Source organism: Elgaria multicarinata, chromosome 14 (genome assembly GCF_023053635.1).
Source record: "Elgaria multicarinata webbii isolate HBS135686 ecotype San Diego chromosome 14, rElgMul1.1.pri, whole genome shotgun sequence".
Taxonomy (NCBI): Eukaryota; Metazoa; Chordata; class Lepidosauria; order Squamata; family Anguidae; genus Elgaria; species Elgaria multicarinata.
In genome coordinates, this window is record NC_086184.1 from 7,285,987 (window position 1) to 7,300,661 (window position 14,675).

The window sequence follows — 14,675 nt, forward strand, 5'->3', positions numbered from 1 at the left end:
CAACATCGCCTGAGTAAGCTCCCTTTCTCCCTCTCCCTTGCTTCCTTCTTCCAAATGCACCTGACCAGAAAACATGACCAGGTATCTAGAGGTGTAAGGATGGGTGAGAGACCCATTCAAATTTCACACTTTTGAAGCAATACACAAAACCAAACTCAATTATCAAAATTCGTACAACAACAACAAAAGTGCATACAAAAATAGTTAGATCAGGGGGAAAGTGCATATAGCAGTGAAAATCACATTCAACAATATATTAGGAAAATGTTTGCAAAAAACATGTACATTAGGCAAATCTCCATACAAAATGCATTTACTAGGAGAAATGCACAAAAATGAATACAATTTTTCACAAGCACTATCTTTTTCTTTTTTCTTTTAATTCTAAATGTTCAGAATGAACCAAATTAAAGGCTGGAAAAACTCTCAATGTTCTGGGGGGGGGAACAATCTAAAAAAGGGGGGGGACAGAAACTGAAAGAAACTTGAATTGACAGATTTGTCCATCCCAAAACAGGTATCAATAAGTGTTGGCACAAAGTGCATAAAGGTACCAATAGGTACAGGTAGGAATCTCTTGCAGGACACATGATCAAGGTCACTTTGGGTTATTGGTCAGTATCCATGTCCTAGCCATTCCATTCATCCAAATAACTTTGATTGTGAAATCTTCCTTTATCTGTGAACAGTTGGCAAAGAGTCCAGGCTGAACCACCCTGCGAAGTTCCAGAAGCTTTGTCCCAACTTGTTTTGGTAAGTACTTCTTAGCAGTCAGGTCTTGATAAATAAAGTGCGAGCTAGTTCAATCTATTTCATTTGATTTGAAAAGCAACTGATTATAACTGAACTTCGCTTGACTTGAACAATTATTTTTCTTCAACTGGAAACTGGAGTTGATTGGGTTATTTTGCCCAGCCTGAGATTAGCCTTACTCAACCTAACCAGACAACAGGGGCATTTTATCATGGTTTCAACGAGATGGAAGGAAACTCTGGGAAAGAGGGCCATCCTTCTCCATAGGTACAAGCCATGAACCTGGATTCCCACATGCTCCTGCTAAGAGCAGTGGAGGCTGATCATAGAATCATAGAATAGCAGAGTTGGAAGGGGCCTACAAGGCCATCGAGTCCAATCCCCTGTTCAATGCAGGAATCCACCCTAAAGCATCCCTGACAGACGGTTGTCCAGCTGCCTCTTGAATGCCTCTAGTGTGGGAGAGCCCACAACCTCCCTAGGTAATTGATCCCTAGGAGATTTATAGAGGAACGATGATGGGAGGAGGCTTGCAAAAGAAGTGAAACAAGGGAAAGACACATTATTGATGTTGTTCCACTATGAAGACCACCCAGGGGTCACACTCCATCTCTATTCATTTATTATCTCAAGAAGTTTCAGATCCTACCAAGTTACCAAGGAGCTGAGAAAAAATCTATTGGCTACTCCAGAAATAGTTTCTAACTGTTCAGGAACTCAAACCGGAAAGCAAAGAAGTAAAACTATTTGTACTTCTCTGAGAGAGAGAGAGAGAGAGAGAGAGAGAGAGAGAGAGAGAGAGAGAGAGAGAGAGAGAGAGAGACCCTGTGTTGCATTTTGCCCCATTGCAAGCAGCTGGGTAAAACAGGAGCACAATTAATGCACCCCACATGGCAACAATAGAATAATTAATCCATTAAAAATAGTTTTGACATAATTGGGTTAGCAAGTCCATCTTTGTCTTCACCTTCAATAATAAAAAAAGATATTTTTTTAATGAAAATTGATCCTTATGTAGGATAAGTTAAAATAAAATAATAATAAAAACCATAATATTTTCTTCCTTTTCGATTCAGTCTTCCTTTTTATCAGAGACACTTGAATGGTCATCTTCAGTTGTTTCAGGACAGACTTTATTCCTTGGCACTGAGGTCTTCTCTGAAACTGGGTTTTTTGCAGTGGGTATGCAGCCACTAAATTCCGTCTCCGGAAATAACTGGCAACGCTGTAGCTCAAGATACGTTGTAAATATCTTGGCGTATTCCGGATGCTTCAGGGCAAAATCCTTGAACTCTTCTGGAAATTAAGGAAACGCAAGAAATGATATTTAGCATTGGGAAATTTCAGAAGTCATGCTAAACCAGGGTGAGGAATTTCCAGGAGACCCCCAGAACCTATGAGGGGTACAATTCCTCTCCCACCACTGCTAAAATTGCTGCCACTGCTGAATTTGCCCCTGAATTTGCCACAGAGGCAGTGGCAAAAACTAGCTTGGAACCAGAATCACACTCCTGGGAGTGCAAACCAACTTCCTAACAAAGCATGTGTTCTCCATATATCTTGTTTTCAAGCAAAATTGCTGCATTGTTGTGGTTTTGTCACCATTATGGCAGCAAATGTGGTGATGGCAGGACCATGCAGGCTGCATGTGACCTCTAAGCTATGGGTTATCTACCTATGCACTAAATTATGTGATGAGAACTACCACAGTAAACTTGGAACTCCTCAGCTCCCCCCTCATCCTTCAGCATGGCCACAAGAAGGCATTTGGAAGCTTTTGCTTACTGTGTTGTCTGGACTGACAAACCCTGGTTAATGTTAACTACGGTTTCTTTGAAAGAAGTCAACTTCAAATGATAGGTCATGAAGCTGGCATGTTGCAGCAAACCATAGTTAACATCATTCACAGGGAAACAAAGCGAACACTTCCAAGCTTCTTTCTTGTGTCAACACTGCTGTAATGGCAGGGAGAGAGAGCCAGAAACTTGCTGCAGCTCATTCTTATCTTGCCATAGTTGAGCATGAAGGACTAGACAATAATTGTGTGGAACGTAGGGTGACCATATGGAAAGGAGGACCAGGCTCCTGTATCTTTAACAGTTGCATAGAAAAGGGGATTTCATCAGGTGTCATTTGTATATATGGAGAACCTGGTGAAATTCCCTCTTCATCACAACAGTTAAAGCTGCAGGAGCTATACTAGAGTGAGCAGATTGAAAAGAGGACAGCTTTAACTGTTGTGATGAAGAGGGAATTTCACCAGGTTCTCCATATATACAAATGACACCTGCTGAAATTTCCTTTTCAATACAGCTGTTAAAGATGCAGGAGCCCTGTCCTCCTTTTCATACGGTCACCCTAGTGGAATGCCAAGTAGGCCCTGAACACACTATCGGGGAGCAACTTACACAGGGAATTTCTACACTCTATACTTACAGAGGTTTCAGCTCGTTGAACTTTCGTGGTTGCCCTGTGGAACCACAGGAAGCATAGCCCTATGAGGGGGAAACATCTAAGGCCTTAGCTAGACTTACCTGTTATCCCGCGACAGAGGAGGGAAGATCTCGCATTGAGTTTAACATGAGATCCCACCGCTGTTTACATGTGACGCGCAATGTCCTCAGAAGGAGAGGCGTCGCGCCTGCCTTTTTTATTTTTAAAGAGGCAGCAGCGCATGAACGTTCGTGCGCAAAAGGTAAGTGGTTTTTTTAAAATTTAAATTACTTTTCCCGCTCTCCCCACCCTACCCCCGATGGATGCTGCACACTGTGCATGGATCCTGACTCCTCGTAAGGAATTGCGTGAAGCCAGGTCAACCTGGGGCACCCGGCCACACGTTCTGCAGTCTCGGGACAAAGGTGAGGGTGAGATCCTGGGGCAAGGGAGGGATCATCCCTCCCTGATCCCGGGACCCCCTGTGCGTCATGTGGATGCACAGGGACAATCTTGGGATTCGCCCTGGGATAAAGCTTCATCTAGCTATGGCCTAAGAGCACACCCAGATACAATGGGACGCTATGGCCATATCTAAACCAGCCTGGTGTAGAGGGAGGGAGGTGGGAGGATCTCGTGAGATCCTAATCACGAGATCCTCCCCTTAGTCCACATGTGGGCATGGCATCCTTGGAGGAAGGAGGGTGTTGCAACTGCCATTTTTTATTTGACCACAATACCTGACGGAACGCCTCTCCTGACGTGAATATACCCGGTCACTACGTTCAACATCTAAGGTCCTCCTCCAGGTGCCTACTCTGAGAGAGGCTCGGAGGGTGGCAACGAGGGACAGGGCCTTTTCGGTGGTGGCCCCCAGACTGTAGAATGATCTCCCTGACGAGGCTCGCCTGGCACCAACGCTGCTATCTTTCCGGCGCCAGGTTAAGACTTTCCTCTTTGCCCAGGCATATGGCGGCACATCCTAATTACCCACATGTTTAGTTTTTAATCGGTTTTTAATGCTTTAGGTGTGTATGTTCTGTGTTTTAGAGTTTTAAATTTTGTATACTTGTTTTTACTTCAATTTTAGAATTTCTGTAAACCGCCCAGAGAGCCCTGGCTATGGGAGCGGTATATAAATGCAATAAATAAATAAATAAATAAATAAATAAATATTTTTTTTTTTTAAAGGAACGGAACACCTGTGTGCTCCAACGAAATGTGAGTTTTTTTTAAAAAAAAGCCCTGACCCCGCTCCCCCTCACCCCCGATTCCTCCCGGCCGGGCTCCTTCCATCTACTGCTCCCTGCAACTCACGGGGAGGAGGCAAGAAGCCGGGATGGGCGGCCACACACCTCCCGTGGTCTCAGGACAATCCTGAGACAACAGGAAGAATCGGATTTCCCCAGGGATTATTTATCCCTGCGAAAACCCACACTCGTCCCCCCCTGCCCCGGGAGTCCCTGTGCATCCTTTGGACACACAGGGACTCAGCCGTGACCAGCCCGCATTTTTAGGCTGATGTAGAAATGGCCTATGTCAGTCCAGACACAAAAGGAAACTATGACAGTTCAAGCTAAGCCACACTTACCATAGGTGAGCTTGTTAGACTTGTCAGCATCTATTTCCTTGAAGAGGTGAGAAACATCAAGATCAGGAAGTCCAAGTGATGAGCGGATAATTAAGGCAAATTCATCTTCCGTTATGAAGCCGTCTTCATCAATGTCAAAGAGCTAGAGAGAGAGAAAGACGTGTATGAAAGTTTCAGAACACGGGCAATGTATGATTTGACACATCTGTATTGTCTTTAATTTTACTGTAGGTTTAATTCTAACTTTTGTAATTTGTATTTATATCTTTTAATTGTACATGTTTTAATATTGTAAACCACCCTGAGTCCCAGTACTGGGGAAAAGGCAGGATATTATTAATAATAATAATAATAATAATAATAATAATAATAATAATAATAATAAATGTCAAACAGTGCTAGGGTGACCATATGAAAAGGAAGACAGGGCTCCTGTATCTTTAACAGTTGCATAGAAAAAGGAAGTCCAGCAGGTGTCATTTGTATATATGGAGAACCTGGTGAAATCCCCTCTTCATCACCACAGTTAAAGCTGCAGGAGCTATACTAGAGTGACCAGATTTAAAAGAAGGCAGGGCTCTTTTAAACCTCAGGACTTACCTGAAATGCCATTTGAATTGTCTGTTCTGTATTGGCAGGATTGCACAGAACAGACAAACCAATCACATATTCTCTGAAGTCGATGGAACCATCTCCATTCTGTAAGAAACACAAGGGAACAGGTATTATTTGGGGAGAGTGTGTGATGGAATCTCTCTCTCTCACGCACACGCACACGCACACTAGAATTCCATCTACAGTGAGGAACTTCTTTTTTCATGAGGGAGCATTGACCATCTTTGCAAAACCTTCTTATCTTGACCTTTGCAACCCACCACGGCCTGGCCAGCCCATCACCTTGCTCTTATTTTCTGACACATCCCAGCCTGTGACCATAACTTGTCTCACCACCCTCAGCTGCTAAAGGTCTCCAGTTCTTTCATCCATCTCCATTCTTTCTCCCTCACTTTTTCTCATGCTGCTGAGAACTGCCAACTACAGTGCCTCCGAGATGCCACCCACTTACCCGATTAGTTTCAAATTCATCTCCCAAACTCACCTCTTTCATGAAGCTGGAGGACCACCCTCCCAGTCAAAAATACCCTATGGTGGCGGGGGGGGGGGGATGGGGGGCAGAGCTACAAGCCTAGGAGCCAAACCTGGCTTTTCAGGGTTCCCCAGAGTCTCCATCTTGGGTTTCCCACCTTTCACACAACTTTCCTCTCCATTCTAAAAGGCTGATTTCAACTGATTTCAAAATGTCAACCCTGTCCTGTTATTTTTTGTACTTCAGCATCCACATAGACTGCATAAACACCAACAAGTGGGATCCACAGCAAAATATTGCAGTACCAAGTGCTCTTGTTCGAGGTTCCAGCCTATGACCTTTTCTAAGATATTTCATTCTATTCCTCCTCCTCTTTCATTTTCTGTCCCTCTCCGCATGCAAAATCAGTCGTACCCTTTCGCACATTCCTTATTGGGCTGCTTTTGATTCCATTCTCTCCACACCCTGCCGGCATGCACCAACAAAGATGATTTCTACTAAAGTTATTGTGTATTTATGCAACCCTTGGCATTCCCCGCCCCACCGGGACTGTGTGGGTGGCACTGTTTTGACTAGCTGTTTTCATCTACTCAAAGAATAAGTTCTCTATAAGTATACTGGATATCAACAACACAGTTCCGGAAATAACATATCAGGGAATTATCCCAGTTGGGTGTTTGAACTCATTCTTTGTGTAACTCATTTGGTGGTGAGAAAGGGAGGGCCACGCTGCAATATTTGGACATTTTGTTGCATACTGGGGGTTCTCTTGGGAGACAGGAAAACTCTTCTGATCCTGAGCCTCATTCACACAAACAATATTCTCAGATTAACTAAAACACAGCCAAGTCATTATTGACATCCAATTTATCCCCCAACTTTTTTTTCATCCTGCAAGGAATCCTAGATGGCTTACCCGGCCTTCCTCAACTCCATTTTAACCTCACAACAACCCTGTGAGGTAGTTTCGGCTGAGAGTCAGTGACTGGCCCAAAGTCACCCAGTGGGTTTCCATGGCTGAGTGGGGACTAGAACCCAGATCTCCTAAGCCCCAGTCCAACTCTCTAACCACTACATCATTGGCTCTCATCAAGCCGTTAACACACCTCTTCACCATTCACACAGATGTGGCTACTTCTCTCATCTAGGCTTCTATCATTAGGTCTGGCTCCCGTGCAGTTGATGGTCCAGGGGAAGGTGGTTCTGAGCCATCTGCAGCCAGTAAGATTAGGTCTCCCAGTTATTCAAGGAAGCCTGACCCACAAGCTTTTATTGGACGTTGGTGTTGAAATAGCAATGGCAGGGAATCACATCCCAAACGTTGCAAGCTAAGGATCAATTTCTTCTTTTAAGGCAGTTACTATGTGAAAACAGCAAGTTTTCACATAGTAACTGCCTTAAGTTACTATGCTCTGATTGCTCTGATTGACAGCAAGTCAATCAGAGCAATGAGTTAATTAATAGCTCCAGATGCACCAGAGACTGTTGGGTACAAACCGGGGCACTGGGTAGGGGGAGAGATGTTGCCTAGTAATCATGTAGAGCTAAATAAATGTCCTTTTCGGCCTGTGTCTCTTGTGTATCAACAGACTAGCATGTTATGCATGCTGTGTAGAAGTAGTCATTCTGTTGGAAGCCTGCCTTGGTTTGCTCTGCTGTTTTATATTTCTGCCTACCCAGTCAGAGGACTATTTTTTGACTCGGGGAAGTTTGCCAAACCTTTCACATTCTGAACTCAAGGTTACTTTATTCGACCACACCTGCTAACACCTGGAGAGGACTTGTTTCGAGGACACCATTACCTGTAGAGGCCTGTTTGCAAGGCCCATGTGAAAGGGTGTTCTCCTCTGTTGCCCCCAATCCCTGGAATGCCCTCTTTCAAGAATGACGATTACACACACACACACACCCCGCCCCACGTCTTGGCCTTCAGAAAGGGAGTCAACTAGTCCATGATTCTAAAGCACATCTTTTCTATTTGGCCTTTTAAAATGTGCAAATATTTTATTTTTATTATTTTTAAAAAAAACTGTTTTCATGTTCTTGTTTTTACCGTTGCAAGGTTTTATCATTTTAAATTGGTGGGCACTGCCTTGACGTCTTTCTTTCTTTCTTTCTTTCTTTCAAAAAAAATTAAGCAGGTGAGGCAGTATATAAAATATATAAATATTAAAATAATAAATAATGATAGGAGGGAATAATCACCTGGCCCGCTCTAGCCAATTAGTACAAGGAAGTTTCCGTGGCTGGTTTCCCTGCAGGCCCTTTTTTTAGGGTATAGCTGGGGAGGGAGCATGCAGGTCCATTTACTTTCTGACATCTTTCAGGTCACCACTCCAAGACCTGGCCGGATCTACACTATTGCCTTAAAGTGCTTTATAACAGTTTTATAGTGCTTTAAAGCAGCTAAAGCGCTTTATAACTGTTATAAAGCACTTCAAAGCAGTAGTGTAGATCCGGCCCTGCTTCAACCGCATCTATAACATTTGAATGTTGAGCACTAGTGCTTCACTTTGAAGTCATAGATGGCCTGAGAACCTGAGAACTCAAAAGAGCCATCAGCTTTCTCCGAAACACTGCCTCCATCAGAGGGAGTGTGTGTGAGGCCTTTGCTAGACCTACCTGCTATCCCGCGATGGAGGAGGGAAGATCTCGCGTTGTGTTTAATGCGAGATCCCTCCTCTGTTTACATGCGATGCATGACGACCTCAGAAGGAGAGGCGTCACGCCCACCATTTTGTAATTATTATTTTTAAAGGGGCAGCAGTGCATGAACGCTCGTGTGCAAAAGGTAAGTTATTTTTAAAATTTAAATTACTTTCCCCACTCCCCCCACCCTACCCCCAATGGGCACAGCACTCCTGAGGAGCACTGTGCCCCGTGCACGGCTCCTGGCTCCTCACGAGGAATCGCGTGGAGCCGGGTCAAGCCGCAGCACCCGGCCACACATTCCACAGTCTCGGGCTCAGCCCAGGACCGTAGAAAAACCGGGGCCAATGGGGAGGGCGATATCCCGGGGCAAGGGAGGGATCATTCCTTCCTGATCCCGGGATCCCCTGTGCTTCATGTGGATGCACAGGGACAATCCTGGGGATTGCCCCGGGATAAAGCCCCATCTAGCTACGGCCTGAGTCTTTCCTTAATCATGGCATCCCAACTATGAAATGCCCAGACCCCAAACAAGAAACATACCCAGACATTTTAAAACATTTTTCATTATCTCCATTTTTTAAACTCTCTTTCTTTTAATGTTACTTGTTTATGGAGTTATTGTTATTGTATATGGAGTTATTGTTATTGTATATGGAGTTATTGTAATTTCTGAAAGGAAAGGAAAGGAACCTCTTGTGCAAGCACTGAGTCATTACTGAGTCTTGGAGGGATGCCAGCTTTCACTGACGTTTTCTTGGCAGGTCTTATAGCGGGGTGGTTTGCCGTTGCCTTCCCCAGCCATTATTACCTTTCCCCCAGCTAAGTGGGTACTCATTTTACCGACCTCAGGAGGATGGAAGACTGAGTCGACCTGAGCCGGCTGCCTGAGAACCAGCTTCTGCTGGGATCGAACTCAGGCCGTGGGGAGAGTTTCAGCTGTAGAAACTGCTGCTTTACCACTCTGAAAACTGTCTTGAAATCATGGATAAAAATGGTGCATATACAAACTTTGTAAACAATATATAAACAGATAAATAAATGCACCTTATTTAGTCCTGCTTCACCTCCCCGCTACATCCACTGTGTTCAACTTTACACTGTAAACTCCTCAGGGGAGAGATCTGTTATTTGTAAAGGGCTGTGCACACTCCTGACACTATGTATCAGCCCTCTTCAACTTGGTGCCCTTGCTGCCCTGCAGACCGCAACTCCCATCAGCCTCAGCTAGCATGGCCAATGGTTAGGAATGCTCAGAATTGCAGTCTAAACCAACTGGAGGGCACCTGATTGGGGAAGGGTACTACATTATAATAGCCACCAAGCGCAAAGGACAGTGTCGCATTTCAATCCATTGGTAGGCTGTCTCTAAGGGCAAGAGGCTTAAGCACTACCTTCGGGATACTGGCTAATTTCCATGGTTTAGGGCACATGACGGGTGCGGCTCTGTCATAAAGAATGGAATGCAGAATGATCTGGGAGGAGTATTTCAAGACTTAATTGCTTCCCCCCCCCCCCACAGACACACTTTTATTTACAGAGGAGAAAGAAAAGAGAGAGAAAAACACCACACAGTTCTGCTACTAGCAGAACAGATGTGAATATACAAAGCAAGACATATTTTATTCATTATCGCTGCCACGAACACAGGCCTGGCGTTTTATCGTTTGTTCTCCTCCCAAACTGAAAATGTGTTGCAGCCTAATGCAGAAGCATTCAACCGGCCTTAGACAGTTACAGGTAGGTCAGGGAATTCCACAGGGTGGGCGCCAGGGGTGAACATGATTGGGCACGTGCAGATCCCTAGCCCTGTGCTTTTGACATTGCCCAACCCTACTGGCAAAAGAGCAATGAGGTTGAAGAGAAATAGTTGCACACGAGCCAAGCCTTTTCCCCCTGGACAACACCAGTGACTGGCATCAGTGAGAAGAAAGGGGAAGATGTAGCTGGGGTCTACTGGAGGCATCTTACACACACACACACACCCAAAAAAAAACCCCAAGAGGCAACACTAGAGTCCATTTTAAGAAATACCCATACTTGTACCTATGCTGCAATTCCCTGGAGGTACAGGGACACCACAGAAAGCAGCACTGGGCACATAATTTAACTATTAGGGAATTTAAGTGTTCATTTAAACACCAAAGCAAGCACATAGTCCACAGGAATACCAAGATACAGATTAACAGTGAGCAGAAATGCCTGACAAAGTCTAGAGAGCTAACTGAAGCCTGTTGCAAAAGATAGATGTCATGAAGATTGGTAAACTGAAAAATCAATAAACCTTACATTGGGCGGGGTGGGGGGGAAGGTTTCCAGAGGTTTTCTGAGTTTAGCAGCGATGACTTTGCAAGGTGTGTGGGGGAATTGGGAGTCTCTGGATTGGAAGTAAATGGTGAAGAAGAAAGGGTTAAGCAACTGTTTAAAAAATCCCATCCACTTTCACTCTTCCAAATGATGTCCAGATTCCAGCTGGACATCAGGAAAAACTTCCTGACTGTTATTGCTGTACGACAATGGAACCAATGACCTAGGGAGGTTGTGGGCTCTCCCACACTAGAGGCCTTCAAGAGGCAGCTGGACAGCCTTCTGTCAGGGATGCTTTAGGGTGGATTCCTGCATTGAGCAGGGGGTTGGACTCAATGGCCTTGTAGGCCCCTTCCAACTCTGCTATTCTACGATTCTATGAAACCCACCTAAAGCAATCTCTTCACAAAGGCAGCTATTGAAGTAAAGTGATTTGAACACCGATACAAATAACAATGGAACGGCAGGGCGTCCCCATGCTGGGTGGGGAGCAATGAGAGAGAGAGAGAGAGAGAGAGAGGTGTGTTCGGATATTTATTTATTTTAACGTGAGAAAGCACTCGCTTGATTTGCCGAGGCAAGAATGCATGAGATCAGGCTGCACATTCCATCCAGCGAAACACGCCAACACCTTTTTTTGAGGGCTGAGAAAGCAAAGCAGCGAACCTCGATTTGACACAACGAAGAAACAGCTATTAGGCAGAAACCTGAAGATGCGGTTTCTGAAGCGGTGCGAGTCGGGATGGCGGTGGCGGAGACAGCGAGGGAAGGAAAAACAGAAACAGCAGTGGGGCGCAATGTGGTGCTACTGAGTAGTTCCTTTCAGTCGTTCTCACCTCATGCTATTTCTAATTGCATGAGGGGGTGAGTGAGGCTCTGCTCATGCCACCCACCTATACTGAGTTGGGCCTGAAGGTCTGAAATGGCAAGCACATTAAATGCATGCATGTTCCCCATGAGAGCCGCACTATTTCATGTTTACAAAGCAGGCTGCCTGTTTCAGTTCTTCTGCCTCAGTGAATGGAAACACTTGATGGGAAGGAACCCCATCACCTTCACCCTTGGAGAGCTAAGAGTAGACTAGGGCTCGCTAACCTTTTTTGGCTCCATGGTGACAGTTGGGAATTTGAGAAGTTGCCCTGGGCGCCATCACAAAATGACTGCTATCGGAGGTATGGCCTACCGGACAGAAGTGACACCATTCCCTCCCCTCCCCACTTCTTGTTTTCTTGATGGTGGGATGCCATGTGGAAGAAAGCTTCAGCTTGAAGTTGCCCACCATCTTCATTTCTTAAGAACGTTCTTGAGCTGCACTTGCGGCCCAGAGGGGTTCATGGGAAACAAAGATGGCAGCAGTTGCAGGCCCTCACTTCGCTTTGAAGCAATCTCAGCTGGTGGTAAGGGAATCTGTTCATCAGAAAGTGGAAGGGGTAGAGCACCTCACCATTTGCCAAGAAACGTGCACTGGTGACCTGAAACTCTGACCTAGGCTAAGAAAGCTTCTTATGATGGCTGAGGAGCCATCATAAGAACGTAAGAAGTGTCCTGATGCTGGATCAGACCAAGGGTCCATCTAGTCCAGCACTCTGTTCACACAGTGGCCAACCAGCCATTGGCCAGGGATGAATAGGCAGGACATGGTGCAACAGCACCCTCCCACCCATGTTCCCCAGCAACTGGTGCACACAGGCTTATTGCGTCAAATACTGGAGATAGCACACAACCACCACGGCTAGTAGCCATTGATAGCCTTCTCCTCCAGGAATTTATCCAACTCCCTTTTAAAGCAATGCAAATATGTAGCCATCACTACATCTTGTGGTCGTGAGTCCCATAATTTAACTATGCGCCGTGTGAAGAAGTCCTTTCTTTTATATGACCTGAATCTCCCACCAATCAGCTTCATGGGATGTCCCCGGGTTCTAGGATTGTGAGAGAGGGAGGAGAAAGATGTCTCCCTATCCACATTCTATGCATAATTTTGTACACCTCTATCATGTCTCCCCTTAGCCTCCTTTTTTTCCAAGCTAAACAATCCCAGTTGATGTAACCTTCCCTCATAGGGGAGATGCTCCAGCCCCTTAATCATTTTAGCTGTCCTTTTCTGCCCTTTTTCCAGCTCTATAATATCCTTTTTTTTTTAGGTGTGGTGACCTACACATCAGTGTAGGAATGGATGGATGGGGCAACTTTTTTCCCCCCTGCATGTCATTTTTAAAAAAAAATCCTCACATTCTTTCTCTCACTCTTGTGACAAGTCTGAAAGAAATCACTTGCAGAGGGCAGGGGTGAAATGAGGACAAAGGATGCCCCTAGTAAAGGATGCAGTTGTCAAATTTGTCGGTTTGGCTTCTCCCCACATTCATTTTTTAAAAAAAACAAAAACAAAAAAACCCTTCAAGTTTTTTCTGTCTTGAATAAGAAGCTTTGCACTTTTTGGTAATTCGAAACCAAACTGGAATGAAATTCTCACTCATCTGCCCTGGCCAAATTCAATAGATACAACTATTCCCAGCAAGGAGAGGGCCATGATGTCCCTGATAAAGATAAGGAACATGTTAGAGAGAGAGAGAAGGAAGGAAGGAAGGAAGGAAGGAAGGAAGGAAGGAAAGAAAGAAAGAAAGAAAGAAAGAAAGAAAGAAAGAAAGAAAGAAAAGAGAGAGAGAGAGAGAGAGAGAGAGAGGGCACACCTAATTCAGTGCCATAAACACAGATGAATCATTGAAAGAGATTTAAAGCCAGACTTTTCAGAGCCAAGTATTCAAAGCTCTGGGCCTGGAAGGATGCATTGGCCAGTTTCAATTTCTTCCACATTTGTTTTTATTTTGGAATCTCAAGTTCTTTCCACCCTGTTTATGAAGCATTACACGAGTTTGGATATGTTCCGATGAAAATGTGAACCAGCTAAAATCCTCAGCCATCCCTTCAGGAGACCCTCGTGATTCCTGAGCATGTGCTTTGCCTGCAGAAGACCCCAGGTGCAATCCTCTGGGCACCTCTGGTTAAAAGGATCTTGGGTTAAGAAAGCTGGTGGAGACACTGCTGGGCGAAAGAGAGCGTCCTGGGCAAATGCTCAGACAGTTTAAGGCAACTTCATAAACCTACACTGCCCCTGATATCCTCAAAGAGAAATGCTACATGAACAAAGCATGATACAGCCAGGTGGACACACCGCCAAGCTTTCAAGTTCTATTGTGAGTTCTGGGGATCTCTCCCTCCCGGTTAGTGCCCCGCCCCACCTCACCCTGCCCAAAGCCAGCTGTTTTATCATCATCCGAAGCTGTGTCTACAGTTGCACACAAAGCAGAAGTTGGCAGAAGGACGGACCGTACCAATCCAGCCTACAGCAAGGGGTGCCATATTTGAACACTCCCCACTATCAAAGGCGAATAGTATAGCCACATAGCAGGAAGAGATGGTATGATGCAGGCCTTTTTCTGCTGTGCTCGCTTTCTGGCTGTGTGGACTACTTAATGTAAAGGAATATTTGTGGGGGGAGGGACACGTCCCCCCCTTGCAAAGAACCTGGAGTGGTACAGTCCACTTGTCTCTATGCATAGGGTGGGATTCCTTCTGCATTTTCCTCTTCCTCCCAGTTTTCCTGCTATTGCCTTGCTCAGTGCAAACCATGATTTCCCCTCCACCATCCTCCATCCAGCTATCCCAAGTTACAACATTACATAAATAGCAGTAATCACATTGCATTTATCATCAAAGTTTATTCCCCCTTCTTTGCACACATTCACGCTCAGAAACTAGGAGGGGCTCTGCTTTTGCTAGCAATTGCGTGAGATTCAAATCTGCCCTCAGGCAAAGCGGTGCAGAAAGCCAAACAAAAATCTACAATTATAAGGA

At 45.0% G+C, this 14,675-nt stretch overlaps 1 protein-coding gene across 1 annotated transcript in view; it reads right to left on the bottom strand.

Moving 5' to 3' along the window:
- Nucleotides 1–1,453: 1,453 nt before the first annotated feature.
- LPCAT2 (lysophosphatidylcholine acyltransferase 2) overlaps nt 1,454–14,675 on the bottom strand; it is a 47,928-nt gene continuing 34,706 nt past the window's right edge. Inside the window, exons 12-14 of the mRNA XM_063141492.1 lie at nt 5,378–5,476; nt 4,778–4,919; nt 1,454–2,049 (exon numbers count right to left, since the gene is read on the bottom strand). Coding sequence (XP_062997562.1) covers nt 1,826–2,049; nt 4,778–4,919; nt 5,378–5,476 — 465 coding nt within the window. The 3' untranslated portion in view covers nt 1,454–1,825. The remainder of the gene's footprint in view (nt 2,050–4,777; nt 4,920–5,377; nt 5,477–14,675) is intronic.